The sequence below is a fragment of the Panicum virgatum genome, chromosome 5N (genome assembly GCF_016808335.1).
Source record: "Panicum virgatum strain AP13 chromosome 5N, P.virgatum_v5, whole genome shotgun sequence".
Taxonomy (NCBI): Eukaryota; Viridiplantae; Streptophyta; class Magnoliopsida; order Poales; family Poaceae; genus Panicum; species Panicum virgatum.
In genome coordinates this window covers 2,810,951-2,837,117 of record NC_053149.1, presented here as the reverse complement: position 1 = coordinate 2,837,117, position 26,167 = coordinate 2,810,951, and the positions used below count along the sequence as shown (strand labels likewise).

General features: G+C 47.4%; 3 protein-coding genes and 1 pseudogene across 4 annotated transcripts; all 4 read right to left on the bottom strand.

Moving 5' to 3' along the window:
• Positions 1–1,514: 1,514 nt before the first annotated feature.
• On the bottom strand, positions 1,515–5,866 carry LOC120675586 (annotated as a pseudogene).
• Positions 5,867–7,174: 1,308 nt separating this feature from the next.
• On the bottom strand, positions 7,175–10,799 carry LOC120675585 (glutathione gamma-glutamylcysteinyltransferase 1-like). Its single transcript, XM_039956786.1, has 6 exons — positions 10,114–10,799; positions 9,710–9,873; positions 9,368–9,419; positions 9,056–9,283; positions 8,463–8,969; positions 7,175–7,522 (listed from the first exon to the last, which is right to left on the bottom strand). The coding sequence occupies exons 1-6, from the start codon at positions 10,588–10,590 to the stop codon at positions 7,424–7,426; spliced, it is 1,527 nt and encodes a 508-aa protein (XP_039812720.1). The 5' UTR covers positions 10,591–10,799; the 3' UTR covers positions 7,175–7,423.
• Positions 10,800–11,362: 563 nt separating this feature from the next.
• Positions 11,363–15,937, bottom strand: LOC120676361 (protein MALE DISCOVERER 2-like). Of its 2 annotated transcripts, XM_039957620.1 has the most exons (12): positions 15,279–15,937; positions 15,025–15,157; positions 14,605–14,676; positions 14,343–14,486; positions 14,169–14,270; positions 13,996–14,060; positions 13,434–13,901; positions 12,861–13,051; positions 12,627–12,759; positions 12,328–12,485; positions 11,950–12,135; positions 11,363–11,866 (listed from the first exon to the last, which is right to left on the bottom strand). In XM_039957620.1, exons 1-12 carry the CDS (start codon positions 15,388–15,390, stop codon positions 11,609–11,611), a joined length of 2,022 nt encoding a protein of 673 aa, XP_039813554.1. In that variant the 5' UTR covers positions 15,391–15,937; the 3' UTR covers positions 11,363–11,608. The 2 variants fall into 2 exon arrangements, with proteins under 2 accessions (XP_039813554.1, XP_039813555.1); XM_039957621.1 differs by lacking the exon at positions 15,279–15,937 and having other exon boundaries at positions 15,041–15,157.
• Positions 15,938–18,302: 2,365 nt separating this feature from the next.
• LOC120672926 lies at positions 18,303–24,638 on the bottom strand. Its single transcript, XM_039953554.1, has 2 exons — positions 22,830–24,638; positions 18,303–20,538 (listed from the first exon to the last, which is right to left on the bottom strand). Exons 1-2 carry the CDS (start codon positions 24,549–24,551, stop codon positions 18,643–18,645), a joined length of 3,618 nt encoding a protein of 1,205 aa, XP_039809488.1. The 5' UTR covers positions 24,552–24,638; the 3' UTR covers positions 18,303–18,642.
• Between the last annotated feature and the right edge of the window lie 1,529 nt (positions 24,639–26,167).

Genomic DNA, 26,167 nt, shown 5'->3' with positions numbered 1-26,167 from the left:
CATTCATTGTTTTGGTCCCTCGACAGAGACTGGACACGAAATGAATGAGTAGTCTCTCACACAGCGAGGGCACTATTGCTAGAGCCTGATGTACGTGGTTCTATGGTCACGCCGTCACGGTCACAGGATTACTGCGCCAGCTACTGGATCAATCATGCAAAAGAAAAGTGTGATACCCATCAAGGCTCATCAGTAGCTGCCACCTCGTAGGCTTGTGTGAGTTAAGGGCTTAAGGCTGAGCCAAGCCTGTCAATTATTCCAACCACAAAACGAAGACTTGGCATGGATATTATTGGCAAAATTGTTGGTACATGATAGAGCCACTCATTTTCCTTTCCCAAACGAACTGGTGAGACAAGAACGTGCCTTCTCCAATTAATTTCACCTGGCCAAACCGTATGCAACTTGTCATCGAGACCATATGATTCCTAGAGTTTGTGTTTGTGCATTCAATTAATTTGTGTTTGTGCATTCTCCTTTTGCAAAAGCATCCGGAACCTGGCCCAACGTGTCCCTAAAGATAATCTGATAAGAGTGCATTCTTGATTTTTCAAAATTATTATTATTTCGGTTCAACCACATAGCCCAACATAGTGCACTAGCCCCAGCAAAAAAAAAAAAAAAATTGGGATATGGTTGCGGAGCCTATCCTCTGAATCCAACTTTCAAATAAATAAGCTCCACTTAGTTTGTTTGCAGATGATTAAGACCAAATACAATTTGCACCGTGATCCAATGAATTTTGCATAATGACAACAAAAAATTAAATGTTGGATAGTTTCCATGCCATTAAAAACAACAATTATCACCACTTTGCCAATTACATTTTATTTCATTTCTTTTTCTAGGAATTAAATGCATGCAAAAGCGCGTGCCGGTTTTGGGGGGAGGAGGGGGGTGGCATGGAGCAGCTTTGAGCGAGCATGAATATTACTAGGCTAACTTGATCATTGATATATTAGTGTACAAATAGCCAGTCAATAACTTTGTAACAGAGGTGCCTCTGAATAATTGTTGTTACATGATTCACCACATCATTTCATTCAGCAAGAAGAGCGCCAAAAACCAAAAAATGAATGAATTTTTCACAAAACATAAATCAAGAGCTGCCAGAAACTTAATCTTTGAATGCTTACATATTAGTGAAAACCATTTGTAAGCACATGATTATAAGTTACAAATACTCCCCTCCATATCCATTAGTTAGACCACATTTCTCTTTATGAACGATCGCTACTCCCTCCGTCCTGAAATATAAGGCATTTTGGTTTATCCTTAAGTCAAAATAGTTTAGGTTTAACTAAAAAATATTAACATCTAACACATCAAATAAGTAAATTATGAAAATATATTCCACAATGAATATAATTATCCCCATTTGACATTCAAAATATCATTACTCTTTTCTATAAAGTTGGTCAAACTTTAAACCGTTTGACTTAGGACAAACCAAAATGACTTATATTTCAGGACAGATGGAGTACATATGTACAATTGTATTGAAAAACAATCTATTTGGATTTTGGATTGAAGAGAATAAGACTATAAGAGAAAGAGTTTTGCAATTAACAAGAGCAAGTTACGTCATTATTTAAGAAAGGAATGATAGCCCATCTTAAAATGATGCCAAAACTTATCAATAATGATATATGTTTTCAACACCATTTGGGATGAGTGGTACATAGGCAATTTTCCTAACAACATTGTGCCATCACTTCTAAAAGAATTATCCTCATGTGATTGCTCGCTTGGTACCACTCTCGTAACTTTTCTCTTGACCTCAAGTTCCAGCAAATAAACTTATCAAGTGAGAGGGTTGCTGCACTTGCATCACTGCTAAGGGGATGGTGGCACAATGTCCTCATATTTCCTCATCCTTACAAGCCTTCAGATAATAGAGTTGCCGCCTTAGATGAATTATCTGTCAGCACATAAAAAAGTTATACTTAGATGCAGTATCTACCAGCAGATAAAATAGGTACACTGGATACTTCCCCTGCCAATCTGCTAGTATAAGGAAATTTTTTGGCATTCATATTTGTGACATGGAATAAACAACACATAATAAACTTGTTTTCCAATGAGGTATGAATAAGTCATGGAATGAATAGAAGACGTGAAAGATTATCCCGATAACATTCTGATTGTGGAGAGATGCCTTTACATATTTGAAAAATAAATGTCTCTTCAAGTTTTCTATGTCAAGGTGTAACAAATAGAAAAATCAGTACCCCAAATATAGTGTGAACAAATGCTTAGCACTGAAACCTTAGAAGAAAAATATTAGGTGCAGGATCCGAATTTTTTAAAAAAACAACAGTTTGGTTTTCTAAAAAAATCTGGCATCCACAATTTAAACAAGTGAAAGAAAATCAAAATCTTAGTCTGTTTAAGAAAACCAAACGGCCACTAGGAGAAAATGTTTTGTGCATCTTATTTGTCATGAAAACATTTTTATAGGGCACAAAAGTAGACAAATAGGCATGCTTGGATTGTGGTAACACACTTCCTGTTTAAGAACATCAGGTAGATTGTCTGTTGAAACAAGAGTCTGAAATTCGCCTTTCAGCTTCTCATCCATGATGCTGAACCATGTGCTGGGATGCAAAGCCAGCAGTAGAACGGTTAGCACATCTGTGCTTGATGGATATTTGATGATTTCATTGCCCATGTTTGAATTGCACGGACTCATGCTGAGAGGGGGCATATCAACACCCTGTTCATTGCCTTCAGATACCACGGAGCCTGAGATAACAGTATTAGGCCCACCACCATTCGCTTGAACACCTTTACCTTTGAAGCGTGTTTCCCTGCAGCAGAAACCATCACTTGATGCAAGTTTTCCTGATAGCATTGCGGCTCCTTGACTACACACAGAGGCCACAATCCTAGTAACGGAATCTTCACTTGATGACGAACCATTACAACATTGGATATGAGCACATTGCAGGTCATGGACTATCATAAATAGCTTGGTATCACGAACTTGCTGTAATACATTTTCCTGCAGGTGATCACAAGGCGTGTTACTTAGGGAGCAAAAGCTTTGATCGAGCAGTGAAAAATGAAATGTGAAAACGACCTTCACAGAAAGCCTTTCCTTCTCTTTGCTTAAGCATGATCCTTCGTCCTCTTTTCTCCTAACTTTGACAACCCATTTGATAAAAGATCCAGCATTAGCAGGAAGAGAATCAATAAAACGGGACAAAATTGTTCGAACATTGCCAAGACTCTCAGCCTTCAAAAGATCTGGTAAATCTTCAACGCAATATTTTGCCATGCTTTTCCAGCTTTCATCTCTGCAACTCTGCAGGATACTGAAAGTAATGAGCAAAAGAAAACTACATCATCAAATGCATCCATTTACATTCCACAGAGCAAACATCAATGTTTTTACCACTGTGTAAAGTGCCGAGGGAGCTGCATTGTGCCTTGATATAAGCATGAACCTAACAGATTATAAAGATACCGATGTTTTAAAATGTAAGGTCTACAAGTGACTAGTATGATCATATGGAAGAAAACTTCATATGAGCAATGTGACATTAAGATATGGTGCAAGCAGAGCAGGGTTTTTATACTCACTACAGTCACAGAAGAACAACTAGCTTAATATTAGCACAGCCCTGGAGGAAACATTAACACAGTATTTTGTTATAAGCATCACAGATATAAAATAAATTAAACCAGTTGAAATTTGTAACTGAAAAAAAGTGTGCCCGATGTGCCTCCCTGCAATTATGTTTCTCAAGAACAAATGAACTAAATTACAACAGTTTCTAGTCCAAAACAAAAGATGATGTTTAGTGCAACCAGGCCCCAAGGTAATACAAGCCCTCAAGCAGGATTGAGATCCTCTGCAATCACTGCAGTGACCGACGCTTCTACTATATCCTCATAATCAGTAAATCCTATCCCAAAGTTCTAACTAGCATAGGTGTAAGAGATGCTAGCCTAGATAACAAGACAGCAATCCCAACTTCATAAGTGCCGATTAAGGAAAGATGGACATGATCAAGATTCAAGAGGAAGATGGAGAAGAGAAAAGAGAAGAGACCCCCTGACAAGTCTGGTTGATTCATCAATCGTGTTCATGGCTTCCCAAAGAAGTGGCAGTGGAACCCAATGAGGAGGGTATTTGAAGCAGGCAACATCCAAGATGAGCGCCATATCCTGTCCGGCATGGTAGCCACCAATTGGGGAGAAATGCCCGGTCCCGGTCTGCAACATTTGGCCATGGCACGCTTCAGTTTATATAGATATATATTTATGCAGTGGACGACGAGCAACTCAAACAATCCACCTGCTGCGATCTCATCTCTTTGTGAATTATTAATCAGATCTGAACCTAATGTATATAATGGGAGAAAGCGACATATTTTAATCCCTCTGTTCATATTTATATGACATTTCAGGCATCAAGCTTAGCTTGGATTTGTTGTCTGAAATAAAATGACTGGAGGAGGAGTATTGATTTGGGTGGTAGAACAGTGGTGCAGATAGGATCTCACCTGCTTCAAAGGCTTCCTGTGATAGGAAGCGATGAGATGACAGTCCCGACAGGAGGTGCAGCGGATGAGGTGGCGGCGGAGGTCATCGACGGTGATCTGGTTGGCGCGGAAGGGTTGAACGTCGGCGCCGGAGCAGTGCGCGAGGCAGGCGACCTTGCCGAAGGTGATGCCTTGGGCCTTGACCTTGTCGAGGGGCTTGCAGCAGTCGAGCATGGACTCGTCGAACCACCGCCAGGGGCCCTTCCAGCGCCGGCCGGGGTCGATGGCGAGCGCGTTGAGGACGACGGCGAGGGAGGCGAGGCCGCAGAAGGCCGGCTCGGACTGCGTCTGGAAGCAGGAGGCGAGGCTGAAGAAGCCCTCCATGGTGCCGCCCTCGAGGGCCTCCGCGAAGAGGCGCTTGCCGTCCGGCGAGGTGAAGTCCACCGCCGGCGGCGACGGGAGGACCCGCCTGTACAGGGACGGCACCGTCGCCATACTCCTGCCCTGGATGCTCTCTCGCCCGCCCGCCGCGATATCGCTGTCGATGCTGCTCTGATTCGTCCCTGCAGACACTCAGCAGCAAAAACAAATGCGAACTCAAATTCGAATTTTTTTTGAGGAAAAACTCAAATTCGAATTGCACAGGCATCTCCTCTCCTCTCCGGCTCCAATGCTTTTCTTCTCTCGTTTTCGGATGGCAAGATTCAATATTCTCGTCTCACTGTTTGTTTTTCCCCCTTGTCTTGTCGTCTGCGAAGGCGAGACTTCCATGAGTACGAGGCTACATTGTGCCTGTGCCTTTGATACAAGCGTGAACCAGTAACAGATAATAAATAAAGATGTCAATGTTTTTGAAATGCAAGGTCTGACTGATATCATCGTACGGAAGAGAAGGTAAGCGCCGCTGTAATTTCCTGATGCAAGGCTATATGAGAACATTGCAGCTCCTTGACAGCACACATTGGCTGCAATTATTATAAGAGAATCTTCTTCACCTGAAAATGAGCAATTACAAGGGCTTGTACAGTAGATTGCGGACTCGCGATGATACGTTTTCCCGCAAATGAACATTGTGTAAACAAAGGGAGCAGAAGCTTGGGGCAGCATCAGAAAAATGAAATGGAAGAGCTTGTCTGACCTTTCTTTGTTCCCTTTGCCCAAAGCTTGTCTGACCTTTCGCTTTTCTCGGAACTTCAACAACCAATTTGATCAAAGCCCAAGCATTAGCTGGACGGGACAAAAGAGTTTTCTGGATTCTCAGCCATGCGTCAAAAGATTTGGAATATTGTCCCATTCTGTTTTCTGGATTCTCCGCCCTCGAAAGATTTGGAATATTGCCCCCATTGTTTTCCAAGGTTCGTATCTGCAACTCTGCAGAATAGGAAGTAATGAGCAAAAGAAAACAACATCAAATGCGTCCATTTATATTCAACACGCCAAGCATTGGCGTGTTTACTTACCACTGTATAAAGCAATGAAGGAGGTACAGACCTACAGTTTGCCTTGGTAGAAGCAGCATGGGCCTAGCAAATGTTTGCCTAAAATTATGGGACTTTTGTGATACCTGGTGTCAGTGGATCAAAATGTTAGTTTCTGGGGGCACTATGTATGTTAAACTGAACAATAAAGAAGGGCCTTACTTTGTGAGTTATAAAGAGGTCAGACAGGGGATCCTTTATCCCCAATCCTCTTTAATTTTGTTGCTGATTGTCTTTCTAGAATGGTCAAACAAGCACAAAGAAATAATCTGTTGTGTGGTTTAGCTGACAATCTGGTATCTGGAGGAGTGATTATTCTGCAATGTGCAGATGATATCATTATTTGTCTCAAAGATAATTTGGACATGGCTAGGAACATGAAACTTCTCCTCTACTTGTATGAGATGATGTCTGGCTTAAATATCAATTTCATCAAAAGTGAGGTGCTTCTAATCCATGGTGACCTGGATAAATGCCTATCCTTTGCATACATCTTTAACTGTCAGGTTGGCTCCTTCCCAATAAAGTACCTTGGTGTTCCTATTAGTCCTGGTAGACTATATGTGTTAGAGACTGGGATAACCTTGTTGAAAAGAATGCAAAGTTGATGACTTGGAAAGGCAGTTCCATGTCAATTGCTGGCAGGACCATTATGATAAATTCAAGTTTATCTACTACTTTCATATATCACATGTCGATGTATCTCTTGCCAAAAACTGTAATGGCTAAACTTGATAAGCAAAGAAGAACTTTCTTCTGGGAAGGCAATAGCATGAAGAGAATACCACTTGGTTAAATGGAGCACAATTTGCCAAAGCAAAGAAAAAGGGGGTATGGGCATTAAAAGTATTAGGAAGATAAATGCCAGTATATTATGTAAGTGGTGGTGGAAACTGAACAACGAAAAAGGTCTTTGACAGGACATTGTGAAAGCCAAGTATTTCAGAGGGGGTGCGCTCAGCTCAATCAAACACAGAATTAATGACTCCCCCTTGTGGTCTGATCTCCTCAGTGTGAGATGCTATTACTTATGAGGAAGGAAGCTAGAAGTTAACAATGGCAAAAGGACTCTCTTTTGGGAAGATCCTTTGGTTACACAATAAACCTCTCTGCATTCTAGCTCCCACACTGTTGTGTAATGAGAAATTCATTACTGTTCACCAAACCTTATCTGCTGGTACGTGATGCCAGTCATAACAACTAATGTCAAAATTTTGCTTTTTACCATTGTCAAAAACCACTCTTTTAACTTTTCTATTTCCAGTAAGTAAAGTAATTAAGTCTGCGCATAGCCACTTCGTGCAAGCGGGGAGTTACATCGGATCTCATCAATAAGATATACATCATCATTCCTACCATAATTCTGTTCACTATAGTCAAGAACCACTCTCGCACAACTTTTCTCTTGACATGAATTTCTGGAAAATAAATTTATGCCGTGGGCACATTCCCTCTTTAGCATTGATACTTAGGTGATGGTGGATCATCACCATCATCTTCCTCCTTTTCTTTACAAGCCTTCAGATAATAAAGTTGCCGCCTTAGATGCATTATCTGTCAGCACACAAGATTCACTAGTTACTCTACCCACAATAACAAAAGCTTTAAGAATTCATATTTATCAAAAGGAAACAAAATACATATAGTATCTTCTCTAACGTGATAATAATGGAACAAGCTATGGAATGAAAAGGAGGAATTATTTAAACAAAACAGACAGAGGAAGATTATTTAAAATAACATTCAATTGTGGAGAGACAGTGGTTCTTAAAATTTTCTATATATACAGGTCATATGCAGTCTGGGCTTCAAGTGTAATATGGTGTGCGGAGAATTTCGAGCTCCAGATTTGGAGGAAACAGACTACATGTATCACAACTCAAATAAGTCAACTTCAACGTTACATCCTGCCAACCTTTAACTTTTAGCTTTCCTTTCTGTTGCGGACCTTTGACCGTGAGCTGAACTTGTAAGCTGGTGCCCCCAGCAAAACCGTTTATCTGATGCTTTCAATAGAAGCAGGGCCAAGGGTGTCCTTTGGTCTAAAAAAATTAAGTTCATGAATGTAAGCATGCATGATTGTTGTCTTTGTGTCTGCGTCATTTTGTTTGTAGTGCCAGTGATGGGCTTGGGATAGTTTCAAGTTTCACAATTAAAAGTGTATATGATAATATCCACTTCGCTCAAAGCTTGGTAGTTAGTAGAGTTTTAGATCTCGCCCCTGCACCAGCTCTGTCCCAATCCAACCATGCTCATGCTCTGCCTTGCACCTTCTACCAGAGCAACATTGACTAATTAATACCAACCCTCCCCGCCTTGACCCTACTAGCCAGAGTGAGGAGGGTGAATCAAAAATAGCCCCAACCCATGTAGACATCTAAAGCCTGACATGACTTCCACAAAAGAAAATAGATATGCAACTTCTTTTCCAGGAAAATATTATGCTATGGAGCAAAGGTATGCAGACAAGCAAGCTTTGATTTTGAGAACAGACCTCTCGTTTAAGATCATCAGGTAGATTGTCTATTGAAACAAGAATCTGAAGTTCAGCTTTAAGCTTCTCATCTTTGATGCCCAACCATGTGTTGGGATGTAATGCCAGCAGAAGAACAGTCAGAACATCTGCACTTGAAGGATATTTCACGGCATTCTTCTTCAAGTTTGAATTGCACAAACTGGAACCAGGCGAAGACATTGGTAAAAGAATATCAACACCCTGTTCATTGCCTTCAGATACCACAGAGGCTGAGATAACAGTCTTAAGGCCGTCACCATTCGCTTGGACACATTTTAAACATGTTTCTTTGCAGCAGAAACCATTTCTTGATGCAAGGTTTCCTGATAGCACCGCAGCTCCCTGACAGCATACGGCAGCTGCAATCCTAGTAAGGGAATCTTCTTCGCTCGATGATGAGCAATTACAACATGAGTTATTAGCATATTGCTGGTCGTAGACTATGGCAAATAGTCTGGTATCACGAACTTGTTGTAGAACATTTTCCTGCAAGTGAACACAAGGTGTGTTACATAAGGGAGCAAAAGACCGACACAGCATCAGAGAATGAAATGGAAATCTGGAAATGTCACCTTCAAGAAAAGCCTTTCTTTCTCCTCTTTGCTTAAGCTTGGTCCCCCTTCCTCCTTTCTCCTAACTTCAACAACCCATTTGATCAAAGCTTCAGCATCAGCTGGAAGAGACTCAATTAAACGGGAGAAAAGTGTTTGAACATTATCTAGATTCTCTCCCTTCAAAAGATTTGGTAAATCTTCAGCACAGTACTTTGCTATACTTTTCCAGTTCTCATCCCTGCAACTCTGCAGAAAACTGAAACTACTGAGGAATGAAAACTACATCAAATGCTTCATACAAACTCAACTGACCGTGCATTGGTATTTTACCACTGTGTACAACGATGAAGGGGCAGCTGTCTTTCTTGATACAAGCATGAACCTATTAAGTATAAAGATGCCAACACCTTAAAATGGCATGATTAAAAGTCAAGACAGATTACTGACTAATTGAATCGGACTGAGGAAAGGTGAAGCATCACTGAATTTTTTCCAAAGGGTAGGAAATTGCATACAAACAATATGACATTAAAGTGTATATATCTGTATGTATTATGCACAAACACTATTTTTAAACTTGATGTTCAGTAAAAGGTACGGGTATCTTGAGATTAGCATGTCCCAAGAGAAAAATGATGAAGAGAAAGTAAGAGGAAGGTTGGCAGTAGAGACCCCCTAAGAAATCCGGTTGAGTCATCAGTAGTATTCATGGCATCCCAAAGAAGTTCCACGGGAACCCAATGGGGAGGGTATTTGAAGCGAGCGACATCCAAGATGAGAGCCATATCCTCTCCAGCATGGTAGCCACCGATTGGGGAGAAATGCCCAGTTCCAGTCTGCTTCATTGCACAAGGCACGCATAAGTGTCATACACAGAAAAATGATGTATGCAATGGAGGATGACGAACTCAACAATCCAATCTAATGCAATCTAATCTAATGGGTAATGAATTGCAAGAGATCAACTAGTACAACTGTACAAGTAATCAGGAATGTGTGCGTGAGAGGAAAAGGGAGACTGATCATGTGATGCGGACTAGAGGAATTCCATAGGGGATTGGGGAATTTAGCATAACCTGTTTGAAAGTCTGCCTGTGGTAGGAGGCGATGAGATGGCAGTCCTGGGAGGCGACGCATCGGAGGAGATGCCGTCGTAGGTCGTCGATGGTGACCCGGTTGGCGCGGAAGGACTGAACGTCGGCGCCGGAGCAGCGCGCGAGGCAGGCCACCTTGGCGAAGGTGATGCCCTCGGCCTTGACCTTGTCGAGGGGCTCGCAGCAGTCGAGCATGGACTCGTCGAACCACCGCCAGGGCCCCTTCCAGCGGCGGCCGGGGTCGATGGCGAGCGCGTTGAGGACGACGGCGAGGGAGGCGAGGCCGCAGAAGGCCGGCTCCGACTGCGTCTGGAAGCAGGAGACCAGGGGGAAGAAGCCCTCCATGGTGCCCGCCGCCAGGGCCTCCGCGAAGAGGCGCTTGCCCTCCGGCGAGGCGAAGTCCACCGCCGGCGGCGACGGGAGGACCCGCCGGTACAGCGAGGCCACGGCCGCCGCCATCCTCCTCCCCCTGGATTCGATTGCGCTGGTGCCTTCCTTCGGTGCTGTCTGCTGATCTGGTTCCTCCGTGTGAACACAGCGGCAGCCGGGCCAAGAGGGGCGCCTCCGCCGCCTCGCTTTCAGTTCGAATCTGTCGATGACTGAAGACGACGGCCACGATGGATGAACCCAAAGTCCACTGCTGCCGAACCCCCGGACCCGGAGGCAACTGCTGCTGGACTTCATCAGACTCTCTGGAAGCTGCTCTACAAGCAAACTCCTGACAGTTGTGCAAGCAATAGAAAAGAATTCTACTCCTAACATGAATTTGCTTTGATTTTTTATAGGGAAATGTACCCGGTATAAACCAACTTTTTTGTACAAACCGTGCAAATTTCAATCCGAATAACTGGATCAACATCCAAAGGGCAGCGCACAGACAGTGGGAGGGGTATTTGCAAAAAGTGTGATTAGAGGCGGGAGATGTACTCAACGAGTGAATGCCAAATACTCAAATGCAGCTAAAAAGAAGAAAGAATCGACCCGGTTTGTATAAATTTCGATAAAAGTAAAAGGAAGATGTACAATTCTGTAATGTCAGTACATGGTTTGTCATAAGACCTTGGTCGTGCAATGAATCAGAATTGCCGGCATTGAACCGGTCATTTGTTTAACCTCCTAGTATGTAGAAATGATATGCAGAAACTGAAGACCTCCTGACATTGCTATGTGAGTGGCAAAGTGGCAACACCAGCCATTTGTTTTATTTCTATACAGTTACCAAAGTTTGAAATTACAGAAATTATACAAGTCACTATATTCCCCTCGTTTTTGTGAACGATCAGCATGTACATGAGTCATATTTATCACATTTTCACGAACATTTCTCTGCCGTCAACGATGGCCACTTACACTCGGTAAAAATGCTAGCTGACAGCATCAACAACATCATGAGCCTCGCATACAATGCATACGTGATCTTGTTAGGGAGGGGGTGTTACAACACGTTTGTACAGTAATCAGTATACAGCGTTCTCCACTAAGTTGACTTCACCGACAGTAGCTCCAGCTCCGCCCACCAGAGCGGCGACAGCCGCGGCGCCGCTGACTCAGGCGAGATGCCAAGAGCAGTTCGCAGTTTGCCCACGACGTCTCTCATCGTCGGCCGCCGCGTCGGGTCGGGGTCGATGCACTCCTCGATCACCTCGCAGACGGCCTCCAGCTCGTTGCTCTTGTGCTCCTTCACCGACTCGTCAACGAGCTTGCTGTAGTTCTTGTCTTTCAGATATTCAGAAGCCTGCGGTGAAGGCGGACTTCAGAAATGCAACGGTGGATAATGTGAGGAGTGATCTTTTAAGCCTGAGATTGCATTACTCATACCCAGCTGCACATGGGTTTGTGATCATCGGATTCAGGAAGCCTCCCAGATATGACCTCGATCATAAGCGCGCCGAAGCAGTAGACGTTGCTCGGGAGATCCGGAGGAGCTTCAGAGCGGCTGCTGCCGTCCTCCTTCCCAGCCTTTGCTTTGGCGGCGAATTCGCTCCACATACCAACATCTGCCAGCTGCACCGATAGAACACATTACAGGATTACAATATGCTAGCTCAAGCAATCATGTATAATTAGTCAAGAAAGTAGCCATTCACAGATTAATTGAGCAAAACATCCATGCCGGTGGCCTTAACTGGAGCTTCTGGAAACGAACGGCGTACTTATATGTGTTACTGAAAGTGGCACTGCTAGCTGAACCTGTACCTTGGCAGCATAATCATCTGAAATGAAGATTGAGTCGGACTGCACGTCGTGTATTGCAACGGGAGGATTTAGCTCATGGTGCATATATTCGAGGCAGTATGCAATGCCCATGATGACTCTCATCCTCGCAGCCCAGTCCAGATCCTCAAATTCTTTGACTGCAAAAATAGTGCATTCAAGTTGCAGGCGAATGCAACATTATGAGCTACAGTTTTTTTTTCCGAACACGCAGGAAAGCTGCGTATCTTTACATTAAGAGAGAGAGAGCTACGAGGTTATGCAAAAGCAAAATCACTTACGGTGAAGATGCTGTGAGAGACTGCCCTGTGGAGCAAACTCAAACACCATCATTCTCATGAAAGGCTCATTTTCTAGGCAATAGCCGAGGAGATTGACAAAGTTCTTGTGGTTAACTCTTGACAGTGTATCTATCTACATAGAGGGGAGGATAATCAAGGAAGAATTAGCATTGGAAGATCCTCTTTTATTCTCAGGTTGTTTTTGTTGAGAACAAGATGTTGCTAGTCATAAACCTTTTTCTTGAAGCACGTTTCTGCACTCCTAGACCAGTCTTTACTCGATGATATGACAGTGGAGACAACACCGATCTCATTTCCGCCTGATAATATCCCCTTGAATACAGTGCAGGATGGATAAGTATTGATGATATTGCTGAAATCCTCACAAGCAGCTTCAAGCTCAATTCTGTTCAGTTTTGAAACACCTGAATACAGGAAATAGAAATGCATTGAGGCACTGGATGCTCATAAATAATCTTGAATCACGATAATATCCAAAATATAGCTAGAAGAAGGAAAAGTATATTTCCTGAACTGGCCATATGCCTTATTGACCAGCCATATGTGCAAATAGAGTTCCTGAATGACAAGGATATCTAAATAAAATTACAAGAGCAACAGAGTTCCTAGACTAGCCATATGCCTAATTCACCAGGAAAACCTGGGAGTCTCAAAGACCAAAGGCTCACAAAAGATGCACAGCTTAGTGAGCTTAGTATATAACTGCCCAGAACATCACTACTTTGGTACTTTGTAGGCATTTACTTCCTAATTGTAAAAATAAATAGGATGGCAAGAATGTTTCACCTGTTACAAGTGCCTTCTGAATAGGGCCACTTAGCCCTGTTCTCCAAGGGGCTGGTGTACGGCCTCGCTTCCGCCAAACCAAAAGTATCAAAACTATCAGACTAATTAGCAATATTGCAGCTGGAATTGTGATCAGATATGCCCACTTGCTGTATTTTGTATCAGACATCTCAACATCAGTGGACTTGGCCACTTCTGCAGACAGCTGCTGTAATGCGGTAGCATCAATTGCTTCCGGAACCAAAGGTGTCAGAGCTTGGCCATACAACTTAGGAAATGCAGGGAATGAACCGCTTCCTAGAGAAAGCACATCAGGAGGTCTTTGAATTTCTTTTGTATTTTCCGGAACAGAAGATTTAGCATCATTCCCCAAAAGAGCAGGCAGGTTGTCGGCTTCACTGAGAATCCTGCGGCGCATGGCACTTGCAAAGGACTGCAAATTCTGCATGATGTGTGCCTCACTGAAACCTGAAAGACATATAAGGCTCTAAATTTTAGATGCAATTTATATAACATAAAAGTGCCAAGGGCTGGTTTTGCAGCATGAAAAATGCACAATTACTTGGTACATTGGTGTAATATTTCTCTCGGAGGCCACTGAGAGATATCCAATCCTTCAAGTCTGACCTGTAAGGCAGAGGCCTTTATATGGTGAGGTGAAACTTTAAGAAACAAAGCCTGGAAATATTGGAAGCTAAATGGAGCATAAAGTTAACACTAAGTATATCCCCTTACCAGCATCCTAGTTTTCTGCTCAAGCATCCTGACTGATCATCAACTATTTCTTGGATGGTGAAAGAAGAGACACCTTCTTGGAACTGGTTATCATGAAGTGATCTGGAACATAAGAGTCCTTCATTATACCAAGCAAAGAACAGATTGGCGAACAGAGGGCACAATAAGCCTTACAGTTGTTTGAGAAGTGGCATTGCCCTTAGTTCCTCTGGAATTGTTCCATCCAAGTTGTTGCTGCTCAAATCTAGCACTTCTAGAGCGGATAACCCTATGAATTCTCTGGGAATCCACCCACGGAAATTGTTCTTTGGAAGTAAACTAGACAAAATAAGCAGTAACCAAATATCATCCTGCCTGAGGACTTGCAGTAAATAATGCATTGTATTGGAACTGAGAAGCAACAAGGCTGTGGGCAGAAGTGTAGAAATGAACTCACAGTGATTTCAGGCGTCGAAGGCTTCCGATTTCAGGAGCAAGAGTTCCAGCCAATTCTTGACCTGTCAGGTTTCTATATGAAGCAGAAAAATAAGAATTCAAGACGTGATTTATGATGATAAGAATTCAGGCTAGGGATAAAAATAAGATAGCAGAAAATCAAACTGGTAGTCATAGTTGGGAAAAATCATGCTAATTGTAAAGGGAAAAAGGCATCTCCTAGTACTAGTAGCATGAGAAATGACCAACTTGGCTATCACTGAAAAGAATAGTGCTCTTATTCCTCTGATGTTTTGCAAATGGGCAGTTGCAGCAAACTATTAAAATGGACCGTTAAAAGCAATCATGGACTTTTTCATAAAAGATCAAACATGAGGCCAGCGGCACTAATACTGAAAACATCGAGGAAAAACTGACTTACAGAATCTCTACTTTACCGTCTAAACATCGCACGCCGGACCAGCTGCACGGGCTTTTGTCCATGGGATTCCAATCCTGGAAGGCTCCATGGGGATCAGCCTCCACTCTCGCCTTCAGTTCCAGCAACGCCATTCCTACCATACAAACAGGAATCGACAATCACAAATCAACTAAAACCAGATTCGCCAAACACGATCCTCACCAATGCCATCGATCAAGAAGTAAACTGCCCTCTGCACAAGAGGTAGCTGTTACCTTCACCGTTGATCGAAGCCGCGCCCCGGCAGGCCTGTGCCTGGAGCAGCATGATGAAGAAAAACAGTAGCTGGAGTCCCGAGCCGTGATGAAGCCCCTGCCGCACACCCATGGCAGCGGGAGCGCCTCCTCTCGGGAAATAGCAGCCCGGCAGCCAGGCGCCAGTTCCCTACCCACCTTCGCTGGCCGACACGCTCAAATCCCCAATGCGGAGAAAGGAAGAAAGAGCCGGACGAGAGAGCCGTGGAGATCAACAGCCAGGCACGGAAAATTGTTGGCTTTCGCTTGGGGATCGGTTACTTATTCCCCTGCCTCGTCATCACGCCGGGAAGAACAGACGCCGCCTCGGTGGTCCCGGCGAGCTCGAGGTGCTCGAGCTATTCGCCGGAGCCCATTGGTCCCGCCGCGCCGGAATGGGGCCCTGCCTTCCCCCCGGCGTCTCTTGCGCCGAGAAAATTGGGTTCTTGGCGGAGCAGCCGGATAGAGCCTTGTCGCCGGGATGGCTGGTGGTCGGCGGCGGCGGCGCGAAGGGATGGGGGAGATTTCGCGCGCGAAGGTGGCGGGCGGCGGTTAGATTCCGTTTAGGGGGCGAGGGACGGGGAAGCGAGGGAGCGTGCCCGTCGCCGCCGCGCGCGCCAAACCACTGCCTCCGTGGGCTCTCGTGGGGAAATGCAAGGCAAGACTATCCTATGCCTAGGCGGCTATGCCTGGATGCACGCACAACTCATCACAGCCCTCCATTCCTCTCCTCGATATTCATCCAGCCCTTAATTCTCCTCAACCTTAATTTCGATGCAAATGAATGATCATGATAAGTCTCGTGTGAGCCCTTTGGATTAAAAAAATGTGAGCCCTTGGGATTAAAAAAAAGGTTTTCTGGCGTGAGCCCTTTCGATTAAAAAAAAGTTCTCGCGTGAACGTGCACAGGTCAAAATTTCAGGTTCTTGGCCGTGGACAGTAGGGCAACCAGGCTTGGAACGGAGGGAGTATCATATTTGTGATGGAAGATCATCTTGAAAATTTAGTAGTTTTAAATACCAACTAGTGAAGTGATCTATGCATTTGCACGGCTAGTATTAATATTTTAAATATATATTGCATTTTTTATCTAATTATTAATCATAAACTTAAATCTTTCTCATCACATGCTACTTGCTTTATTAATCAAGAGTGCTTCTCTGCTGCTAGTGCAGTGGTGCCTCCTTTTGCCTACATCTTTCTTTGTCAGTGATGTGGCCGCATGGCAAGCGCACAATCCTAATCCTGTCACGATTGCCTATCTCCTCGATCTTAGCTACTACCATTTGTTGTAGTAGTAGTAGTAACATGCTTCTTATCTGGCAGCCCTTGCAGTAATATTGCGCACTGCTCAGTTCAACTGACTCAGTTGTTTTTTTATTAGCTTCCCTACTTTATGATCCTTTTGATCGTCTGTTGCTACTATGTTTAATTCTGTCGTCTGTTGCATGGCGCCATGCCTCCAGGGCCTAATTTATGTTGGGGAACAATCGATCCAAGTTTCTTGCTTTTTTGGAAGCCAACAAATCTCCATAGTGCAGAGCTCAAGATTCCGTTCAAAATTTCAGCAATCTATGTTCATGTTCAAACCTGATGAGCTTACTATACTAATCATGGCCCATGGCCTGGTCGATATTGTCCTGGTTCCTGATCTACTTGTGGTGTTATTTTTTTTAGCTTGTGGTGTTAATTGTGAGATACGGTAGTCTAATATAGTGCAAGTCTATAATTATCTTATTTATTTTGACTAATAATAATATAATCGTGAAAGTGCATTTGGGATTTTAGTAATATAATAAGATATACGTGTGGTAGAACATGTTAATTGTTTGTGTAGCTAGTACTCCCTCCGTTCTTTTTTATATGACACTGTTGACTTTTTTCTTCAACTTTGACTAACATTATTTAATTAATCAATTAGTTAAATAAAGTGAAATGAGTACATTTACGTCTATTATCAAGAGTCTCTTGAATCTAATTTAAATATTTGGCTATTTGCATAAATATTTATAGAAAAGACGAATAGTCAAACGAAGAAAAAAGTCAATGATGTCATATATTTAAGAATGGAGGGAGTATCATATAGGTATGCACGATATGTAGCTTGATATGCAAAATGATAGATATATTTATATTTATAAATAGAAATAGAAATATATTTTAATGGCACTTGTGAGTAATTTATAAACATGTATATAAGTATTTTAGTCTTTTTATTTAATGGCAGTGGTGGGTAATTTTAATTTTTTTCTTCTATTAATGTGAAAATTTCTAGGCCTTGAGAGCGAACGTGGAGGCTCCGTTTGTAGACCAAATGATAAGATAATAGATGACCAATTTTATATCCTAAGTTATATATTAATAAGGTACGGTAATCGTTAGTCAAGTGCTTGTCCTAATCAAACAAGATACATTATATATCTTTGGAACGAGGGGTACAATGTAGATTTTTAAAATATCGGTTCCTCTAATAAAGATAAATGATCCGGTCATTTAAATTTAAAAAATGGTTCAGTATTTTAACTGTACCATGCATGACATGGTGGTAATGTAACTATTATGAATTTACGATGATTTCAGTGGATTGCAGAGTTGGCTCTGTGATGATCACATGTGAATAATGAAAAAAGGTTAGGGAGTGTAAAGATGTGGCACGAGTAAAGATATAGCACACCATCTCACCAAGCTATTTACCAGCTTTACCTCTTGTTCTCTCTTGCCAAGAAGAGGTCCCAAACTCAAGTAATGATGTGATGTTGCTACTAGCAATGTCGAGAGGATTTATTCACATGTGAATGTTTAAGGGCGGGATTTTTCTTAATCTAAAAAAAAAGCTATGTCGAGAGGGTCCAAGTTTAAAAAGAGGACAGTTGGTGAAACATGGCAATCAAGGTCCAAGTATTTCTTGTCTTCAAAAATAAGCACCACAAGAGGTGAAGAGGACAAAGGGCAGCAAGAATCTGTTGATGGAGATCGCAACCAGCTTAAGAATAGGCAAGACCCATATGCAAATCCGATCGAATGTGATGAAAACAATGTTGGCATATAATGTGATTGGGAAACTTGATTGATACTAGTAATTAATACCAATATAATGCTATTAATCATCCTTCCTTCTGTTGTGCATCATTCACATCCTTAAACCTTTTGCAGCTAAATAACACGACATGATGATGCAATTGATAGTTACTGTTGACAATAGCATGTCACTGAATCTGAAGTGGCGTGTTTATAAAGACATTTCCAAGTTTCTTACCTACTTTCTGAAGCATGAGCTACCTAAGAAATCTTTATTGAAGAAGCAAAGTAAATTGAAACATGGACGAATTAAAACCTTTCCTGTGCTTTATAGTTTGTTTACCAGCAACTTTCTTCTTGCTGACTGATTGTTCAACTTCGTGCTGGCCCCGCTATATGCTCCTTTTGAACAAGAATCATCAGAGCGGTCAAAAAGTACAGTGTAGTTCCTGCTGCTCACATCCCTGAAATAGCATCCATCAGTTCCCACATACTTATACACCTGATGGGTCTTCCCCAATCCACGGACTACCAAATTCTTCTTCACCCTCATAGTGCCGCGTGCCGACTGTGCGTTCTGCAGAGAGCTGAACGAGAAGCCCAGTTTCCCACCAGAGGTCTTCTTCTCATTGATACCGAATTTGACAAGTGAATCCAATGAGTACTCATCACCCACTTTATCTGAGGTTCCAGTATAAAGATACAGTGGGAAAACCTCATGAAATTCCCCGGAGAGCAGCACAGAAGAAGCATCCTTGACAAAAATTCCAGATTTTGCATCGATCGTTTGGTTCACGATTTGCACAGTGCCATTTTCTCTAAACACATTGCTGTTTTCATAGCTGAATCTCTGGTAGAAACTTGTGGTGACCTCCCCGTATGACGATTTCACCCATCCAGTTGCAGAGATATGCCGACTTGCACTTGTCACAAACTGGCCATCTAACCCACTGAATTCAGAGTTCACATTAAAGTCCAATACAGATGCATCATAGCTGAGCAAGCTCCCAGTTGTCTTCTCACTCTCGTGATCCAACCACAGATGCAAATTGGCATCAATGTACCACACATCAAGAGCATCTGTGACACCAAACCCAAAATCATGCTCCTTACCGTCCAGGAGCTTGCCCAAGAATGGTGTGATGTCAATGTCATATGTTGGGAGAGTGAATGAGCCAATTCCGGTGATTGGCCGCCATAGAAGGGGGTTGACACCACCAGTGTAAATCACAGTGAATGGCCAAACAGCACCGAAAACTTCACCATCCACCCTAGCTACGACTTCCCTGAATGCACCATTGCCGGGAACGTTGGACAAGTTATTCGCCTGAATGTAATCATTGGGCGGATTGGTGTACCAGAACTCGTCGTCGGAGTGGAAGGAAACGAACACCTCAAGGACCGCCCGGTAGGTGTTTGACGGAATGGCGAGCTTCTTGGACTGCACATCGGTGGAATTCTGGATGGCGAACCACTGCCCGTCGTTCAAAGGCAGGCTCCTTGAGATGGGCAGAATCAGATCGGCCTGCTGCTGTTGCTGTGGCGGTGGCGGCGATGCCGCGTGGAAGTAGAGGTGGAGCGTGAGGTTGGCGTGGTAGACGCCGGTGTAGGTCTTGTCGACGAGGTTCCCGAGGTAGACCGCGACCTCACCGGGCTCCGCGAGGAGGGCGGCGTACCTGGTGACGTCGCGGGACACGGACCAGAGGATGCCGTTGGGCCGCGGCTCGGCGGTGCAGCTGCGGAGCAGCTCGGCGCCGGAGAGCCAGACGCCGAAGATGCGGTCGAACTGGCGGCCGCGGCAGTCGGCGCTCCACTCGAGCACGGCGAGCGCGAGGCCCGCGCCGCGGGCCCGCGCGTCGGCGAGGCAGGCCGGCGGCGCGTAGGCGGCGGTGGCGGGGGGCCGGCCGTAGGTGGCGCCGAAGGTGCCGGAGAGGAGCAGCGTGGAGCAGGGGCCCGCGCTGCCGCGCGGCGGGCGGATCGGGCGGTCCACCTCGAAGAACGTGGTAGGCGGCTGCGACGCGTCGGGCGGGGCGGCGCGCAAGGACGCGCCGAGGCGGTGCCTGTGCCGCGCGGCGCCGGCGGCCGCCGCGGCGGGGTGGAGGAGAGCGAGGAGGAGGAGGAGGATGCTCGAGGCGGCGGCGGCGGCGGCAGATGGCGCCATTGTTGGAGCGGCGAGCACGAGGGGCGACGGGAGGAGAAGCGGACAGGTAAACTGGCCGGGGGTTTAAACGAGGTGATCCAGCCATCCATGCGATGTTAATATTTTAACTAATTATTTGCGGTTGGTTGTTGTGATTTGGATTTGTTATGTTGTTGGTGGGACCGTGGGAGTAATAAGCTTCCGGCGGTTGGTGATTGACAGGTGGGCCTGGGTCTGGCCTTTTTTTTGTAAAAATGATTCGTAGGTCTGGACTCTGGAGCAGTGAATCACAAGATTTGGCGTGTTTTTGGATGAACCTAACTTTCATCGCACAAGTTTGGTGTAGATATGAGAAATCGGATCACTTCACCAGATTTCATATGACAATAATCTCATCGTAGATCTCATCCTAACTACTAGCCAAGCCGAATGAACCGATCGTGATGCCGAGCCAGCTGAGCGGAGGCATGGGCGCCCGCATGGCCACCCTGACCGGGTCATTTACGAATCTGAATTCAGTGTATGGGAAATTATTTTGTGTGCACTACTGGGCACATGTGTATACGTACACAGCAGCATTCGAGTCGAGTAGAGCGGAGGCGTTGAAAGTCAATTTAGTCCTTGACGCTGTGGTGGGGACCACAAGGCACAATTCAGCTAGGGAACACGGCAGACATGATGGGCCTTAACGGGCCAACCCTACTCAATCAATCTCCTAGACCCGTTTCGTTTCGTGGGGCGCTGTCGACGACCCAGCTGCATGTGGGCCGACCCATGTTCCGTCCCGGCTAGTCAAGCAAATGCTACTCAGTTCCCTCAAAAGTTTCTCAAAAAAAAGCAAATGCTACTCAGAGAAAATTAATTGTATTCATCTTCCGAAGTACTCCCTCCGTCCGGAAATGATCTACACATGAAGGTCTTCGCAAATACCAAGGGGCATAAATAGGCCAATGGATGCTATGAAATTTGAAGAGACACCCAATACATGCATGACTACTACTCATGTGAATATCAATTTAGGACGATTCTAAAACTCTCATATGTAGATCATTTTTAGACGGAGGGAGTATGTATATTCACGTAAACTAAAGTGTACCAAGTGCTGCTGGTGTCATGAACTGCATTTCTCCAAATATTCCGACGCCTAAGAGGCCATATTCAAACTTGCAGCATCCAATATTTCTGAAGAAAAAGGCCATATTCAAACTCCAAATTGTTTACTTCAGGTGCTCGTTACAAATGTGTTTTCTTTATATTTCTGGGGAAAAAAAAGAGGCCCATGAACCATGATAATTGCGTGGGCGATGATGGATCAGTGAAGCAGAATGCTTGGGGGAGTTCTTTTCCTCAGCGGTCAGTGCTACTGCTGCTACCGTCCCTACCAGCACAGCATCCGATCCAACCGAACGCCAGAGGGCGAGGCAGAGACATTCCTTGCCCTGCCCATGCCGCCCCCAGCTGGGAGCCAATAGCGAGACTGGGGGGCGGCCGGCTAATCATTCCGCTTTGCCCAGGATCAATCAGCTCGAGCATTTTGGAGACGCTCTGTTCAGCTGACTTATTAGCCATTACAGCAGTATTTTCCTTTCACACCAAATCAGTATTAGCCACCAGCCACCAATCAGCCAGTATTATTTTTTTATACAACAAATCAGTACCAGCTACCAGCCACAGCCAGTCGAACAAAACATCGGTGCCGCATGGTAATTTTTTTAGTTTAGTTTGTTAATCTTAAATTTTAACAGTAGCATGATGCTTGCACTGCGCATCGCTCGGACAGTTTGTCCTGGCATCTGCTGACACGGAATCAATTTCTCGTACGGCGCCGGGTCCCGGCGCACAACACTGGCCACCGGCGAGCATGATGTACAGCACGATCAGGGGACCGAAATACGGGGTACTATACTGTATGTCTGGCAATAAAAGTATGTCTAGATGTGGGCTAAATTTTCATTTCGAGGACGTTATAACTTTTTTTTCAACTGCTAGAGCATGTTTTGAATGCTAGAATTTCACACGAATTCTGCAGGTGACAATCTAATAAAGACCCGTAGAATTCGAGGAAAATTCATGCTATTCGAAAACGAGCAATAAATTACAAAGCCAGACCATTAATTAACTTTACATTTGTGGGGTTACATGCGCTACTACTTGCTGCATCACATCACATCTTTCTTATTGAAAGCTAAGCACACGAAAACGACCCCATCATCATATTAAATTTCATAATTGGGGACTAGATGGGGCCAGTACGCTTGGGCACCGCCGGAGTGAGTTTCCATTTAGGCCCTGGCGCTTCCCCGGCCGTTATCCGCTGCCACCGGCCCGCGCGGCGGGGTCGCCGACACGGCGCTCCGTGTCGGCGACGGGCGTCAGCGGCCGCGCGTACCGGCGCACGACGCGTCGTAACGGTCGAAAAGCACGTCGTAACCGACGCTGCTCACGTTCCTCAGGTAGCAGCCGCCGTCGCTGGCGCCGTACGCGTACGTCTGGTGCATCCGCCACGACGCGCCCACCACGGCGTCGTCCCGGAGCGTCACCTCCGCCGCCGCCGCCTGCTCGTTCCGCAGCGTGCTCGTCGCCGCGCCGCCGCCCCGGACGCGCGACTCCTCGAACCCGATCTCCACGCGCCGCATCAGCCGCTGCGAGGACGTGCCGCTGCCGTCGCCGCCCAGGAAGATGTAGAGCGGGAAGCTCTGCTGCACCCGCTGCTGCGCGGCCGCGCCCCCGCCGGCGACGTCGGTGAGCGCGTCCGTCGTCTGGTTGATCGCCTGCGCGCTGCCGTGGCTGCTCACCACGTTCGTGTTCGCGAAGCTGAGCCGCTGCGTGAACGTGGTGCTCACGTTGCCGCGCGACGAGCTCACCCACCCCGTGGCCGTGATGTTGCGGCTCGCCGTCGCCTCGTACTCGCCGTCGATGCCGTCCGCGGAGTGCGAGACGATGCTGCCGGCGAGCTTCGGCGCGTCGTACGCGATGAGGCCGCCGGTGGTCTTGGGGCTCTTGGGGTCGAGCCAGAGGTGGAGGTTGCCGTCCACGTACCAGGAGTTCTGCGCGTTGGTCACCGCGAACCCGAGCTCGTGCTGCTCGCCGTCCAGGAGCTTGCCCAAGAAGGGCGTGAGCTCGATGTCGTAGGTGGGGAAGTTGAAGGACCCAATGCTGGTGATGGGGCGCCAGATGAGGGGGTTGATTCCGCCGGTGTAGATCACGGGAAACGGCCACACCGCGCCGACGACGTCGCCGTCGAGACGGACGGTGACCTCGCGGAACGGCCCGTTCTGCTCCGGCGTGTTCATGTACCAGAACTCGTCGGCGTAGTGGGACGACACATAGACCTCGAGCACCACGCGGTACGCGTTGGCCGGCACCGCCAGGCGCGTGGACTGCACGTCGGTGGCGTTCTGGACCACGAACCAGAGCCCGTCGTTGAGCGGCAGGCTCCTCGAGATGGGGACGACGACGTCGGCCGGCGCCGGCGACCGCGCGCGCGCGGCGCGGTGGAAGTAGAGGTGGAGCGTGAGGTTGGCGTGGTATACGCCGTTGTAGGTGTCGTCGATGAGGTTGCCGAGGTACACGGCGAGCGTGGCGTTGCCGGCGGCGAGGAGCGGCGCGTACCTTGTGACGTCCTTGGACACCGACCACACCACGCCGCCGGGCTTCGGCTCCGCGGTGCTCCCCCGCAGGATCTCGGCGCCGCCGAGCCAGACGCCGAAGACGCGGTCGTACTGCACGCCGCGGCACTCGGCGCGCCACTCGAGCACCGCGAGCGAGACGGCGCCGGCGCCGCCTCGCATGCAGCTCGGCGGCGAGTACGCCGCGGTGACGGGCGGCTTGGTGAGCGTGAAGGCGAAGGAGTGCGAGAGTAGGAGCGTGGAGCAGGGCCCCGAGCTCCCCCTGGGCGGGCGCAGCGGGCGGTCGACCTCGAAGAAGGTGGTCCTCGACGACCTCTTGGGGCGCGGCAGCGCCGCCTCCACCGCGGCGATGTCCTCGGCGGAGAAGCGGAGGTCGCGAGGCGAGGCGGCGGCGAAGGGTGAGAGCAGGGCGAGGCTGAGGCAGAGGCAGAGGAGGAGCGAGCGGGAGGCGGGGGAGGACGCCGACATGGCTGCTAGCTTAGCTTCGGTGGCGCGGGGCGAAGTGGGCGGCGCTGCATGTAGCGCCCGCGTGCGTGAAGGCTGCGGATTTAAACCAGACGAATTGCAGCGAGGAAATTATTAACTAATCAGAAATAAAATAATAGTATAATGGTATCCATCGTTATCTTCTACTCCTATCTAGGTGGCATAAACAAAGTGGATATGCTGCTGTGAGTGCCATATAATGGCAACGCAAAGTACTTGGTTGGTAGACGAATTATGCTGCTTTTGGGAGAGTTTGAGCTGTCTACTAGTATAGGCCATGATCAATACACACAAAAAAAATATAAAAGATGAAAAAAAGCGTGTTCAAACTCGGGCTGCGTCGGAACCCTAGCCGCCACCGCCCACCTCCCCCCTCCTCCCACCCTCGCCGTCGCCGGAGGGGCCGCCGGAAGTCCGCGCAGCCCCTAGGATGGCGGTGGCGGGCCCTTTCGCCGAGGAGGCCGCCTGCGTGCGCTGGATCTGGGCGGGAGCGGCACACGGCGGCGGCCACAGAGGCGCCGTGCGGCGGCGGCGGCTGCCCTGCGCGTGGGGGGATGGCGCCACGGCCGGTTCTGCGGCTGGGCGAAGAAGCTATGGCGGTCAGCGACCAGGGTGTTGCGCGATGGCATTCGGCGGCGGCGGACATGGCGCCCGGTGCGACGTCCGCGGCCACGCGGCGGAGGTGGCGTGGCTCGCGGCGCGAGGGGCTGCACGGCTTGGAGCCCAGGCTTGGACGCAGGGTGACCGGCGGACGGCACGGCGGCGGGCTTGCTTGGAGGCGGAGGTGGCGCCCCTTGTCGTGCCCTGCTCCGAGGCAGCAGCACCCGGGGAAGAAGACAGCCGGCGCGGGCGGCGCCCCGTGGTGGCGGGGCTCGTGGGGCTCCGGATCCGACACGGCGCCAGCAGGATCCAGGAACTGCGGCACCTAGGCGCGCGCGCAAGGCGGCCCAGGCTTCTACCGGCGCCGGTGGGCGCGGCTGGCCGGCCTCGACAGCGCGAGTGCGCGTGCTTCGGCTGGCCGGTGCCCCGCGACGGCGATGTGTGGGCACGGAGATGGTGCGCTGGCCTGACTGTGAGGATGTGCGGGCGCGGTGCGATGCGGGCTTCTGCTGGCGGCGTTGTCGGCGGCGGGGCTGTGCGGCCAGGGTGCACGCACGAGCGGCGGGCGCAGAGGAGGTGCGCCGCTGGGGACTGACCAGCTGTGCTCCAGCTGGGGTGGCTGGCTTGTGCAGTTTGCCCGCCGGTTGCGGTGAGGGGTCGGGATCTGGCGGCGGCGATGGCCTACGGCGACGACTACGCTCCGACGAATGTACAGTAGAGGTGGAACGGCAGTGGGTGGGCGGGCGAAGGAGCGGCGGCGACGCCGCCCCAACTGGGCTGCCTTGGCTGCGATCCAGGAGTGCCGAGCTGTGGGCATGCAGCATGGGAGGAGATACTCCGGGCGAAAGCCCTTAGCGGTTTTCTGGCCGTTGGACATGACGGTGGCGCCCCAAGGCGTCGTTCCCCTGCTGGGGGCGTCATGTCGGAGCTCCAACCCTGCTACACGGGTTTCTGGGTGAAAACCCTGTCCAGTTACTGGACAAGTGTCGGTGGCGCCA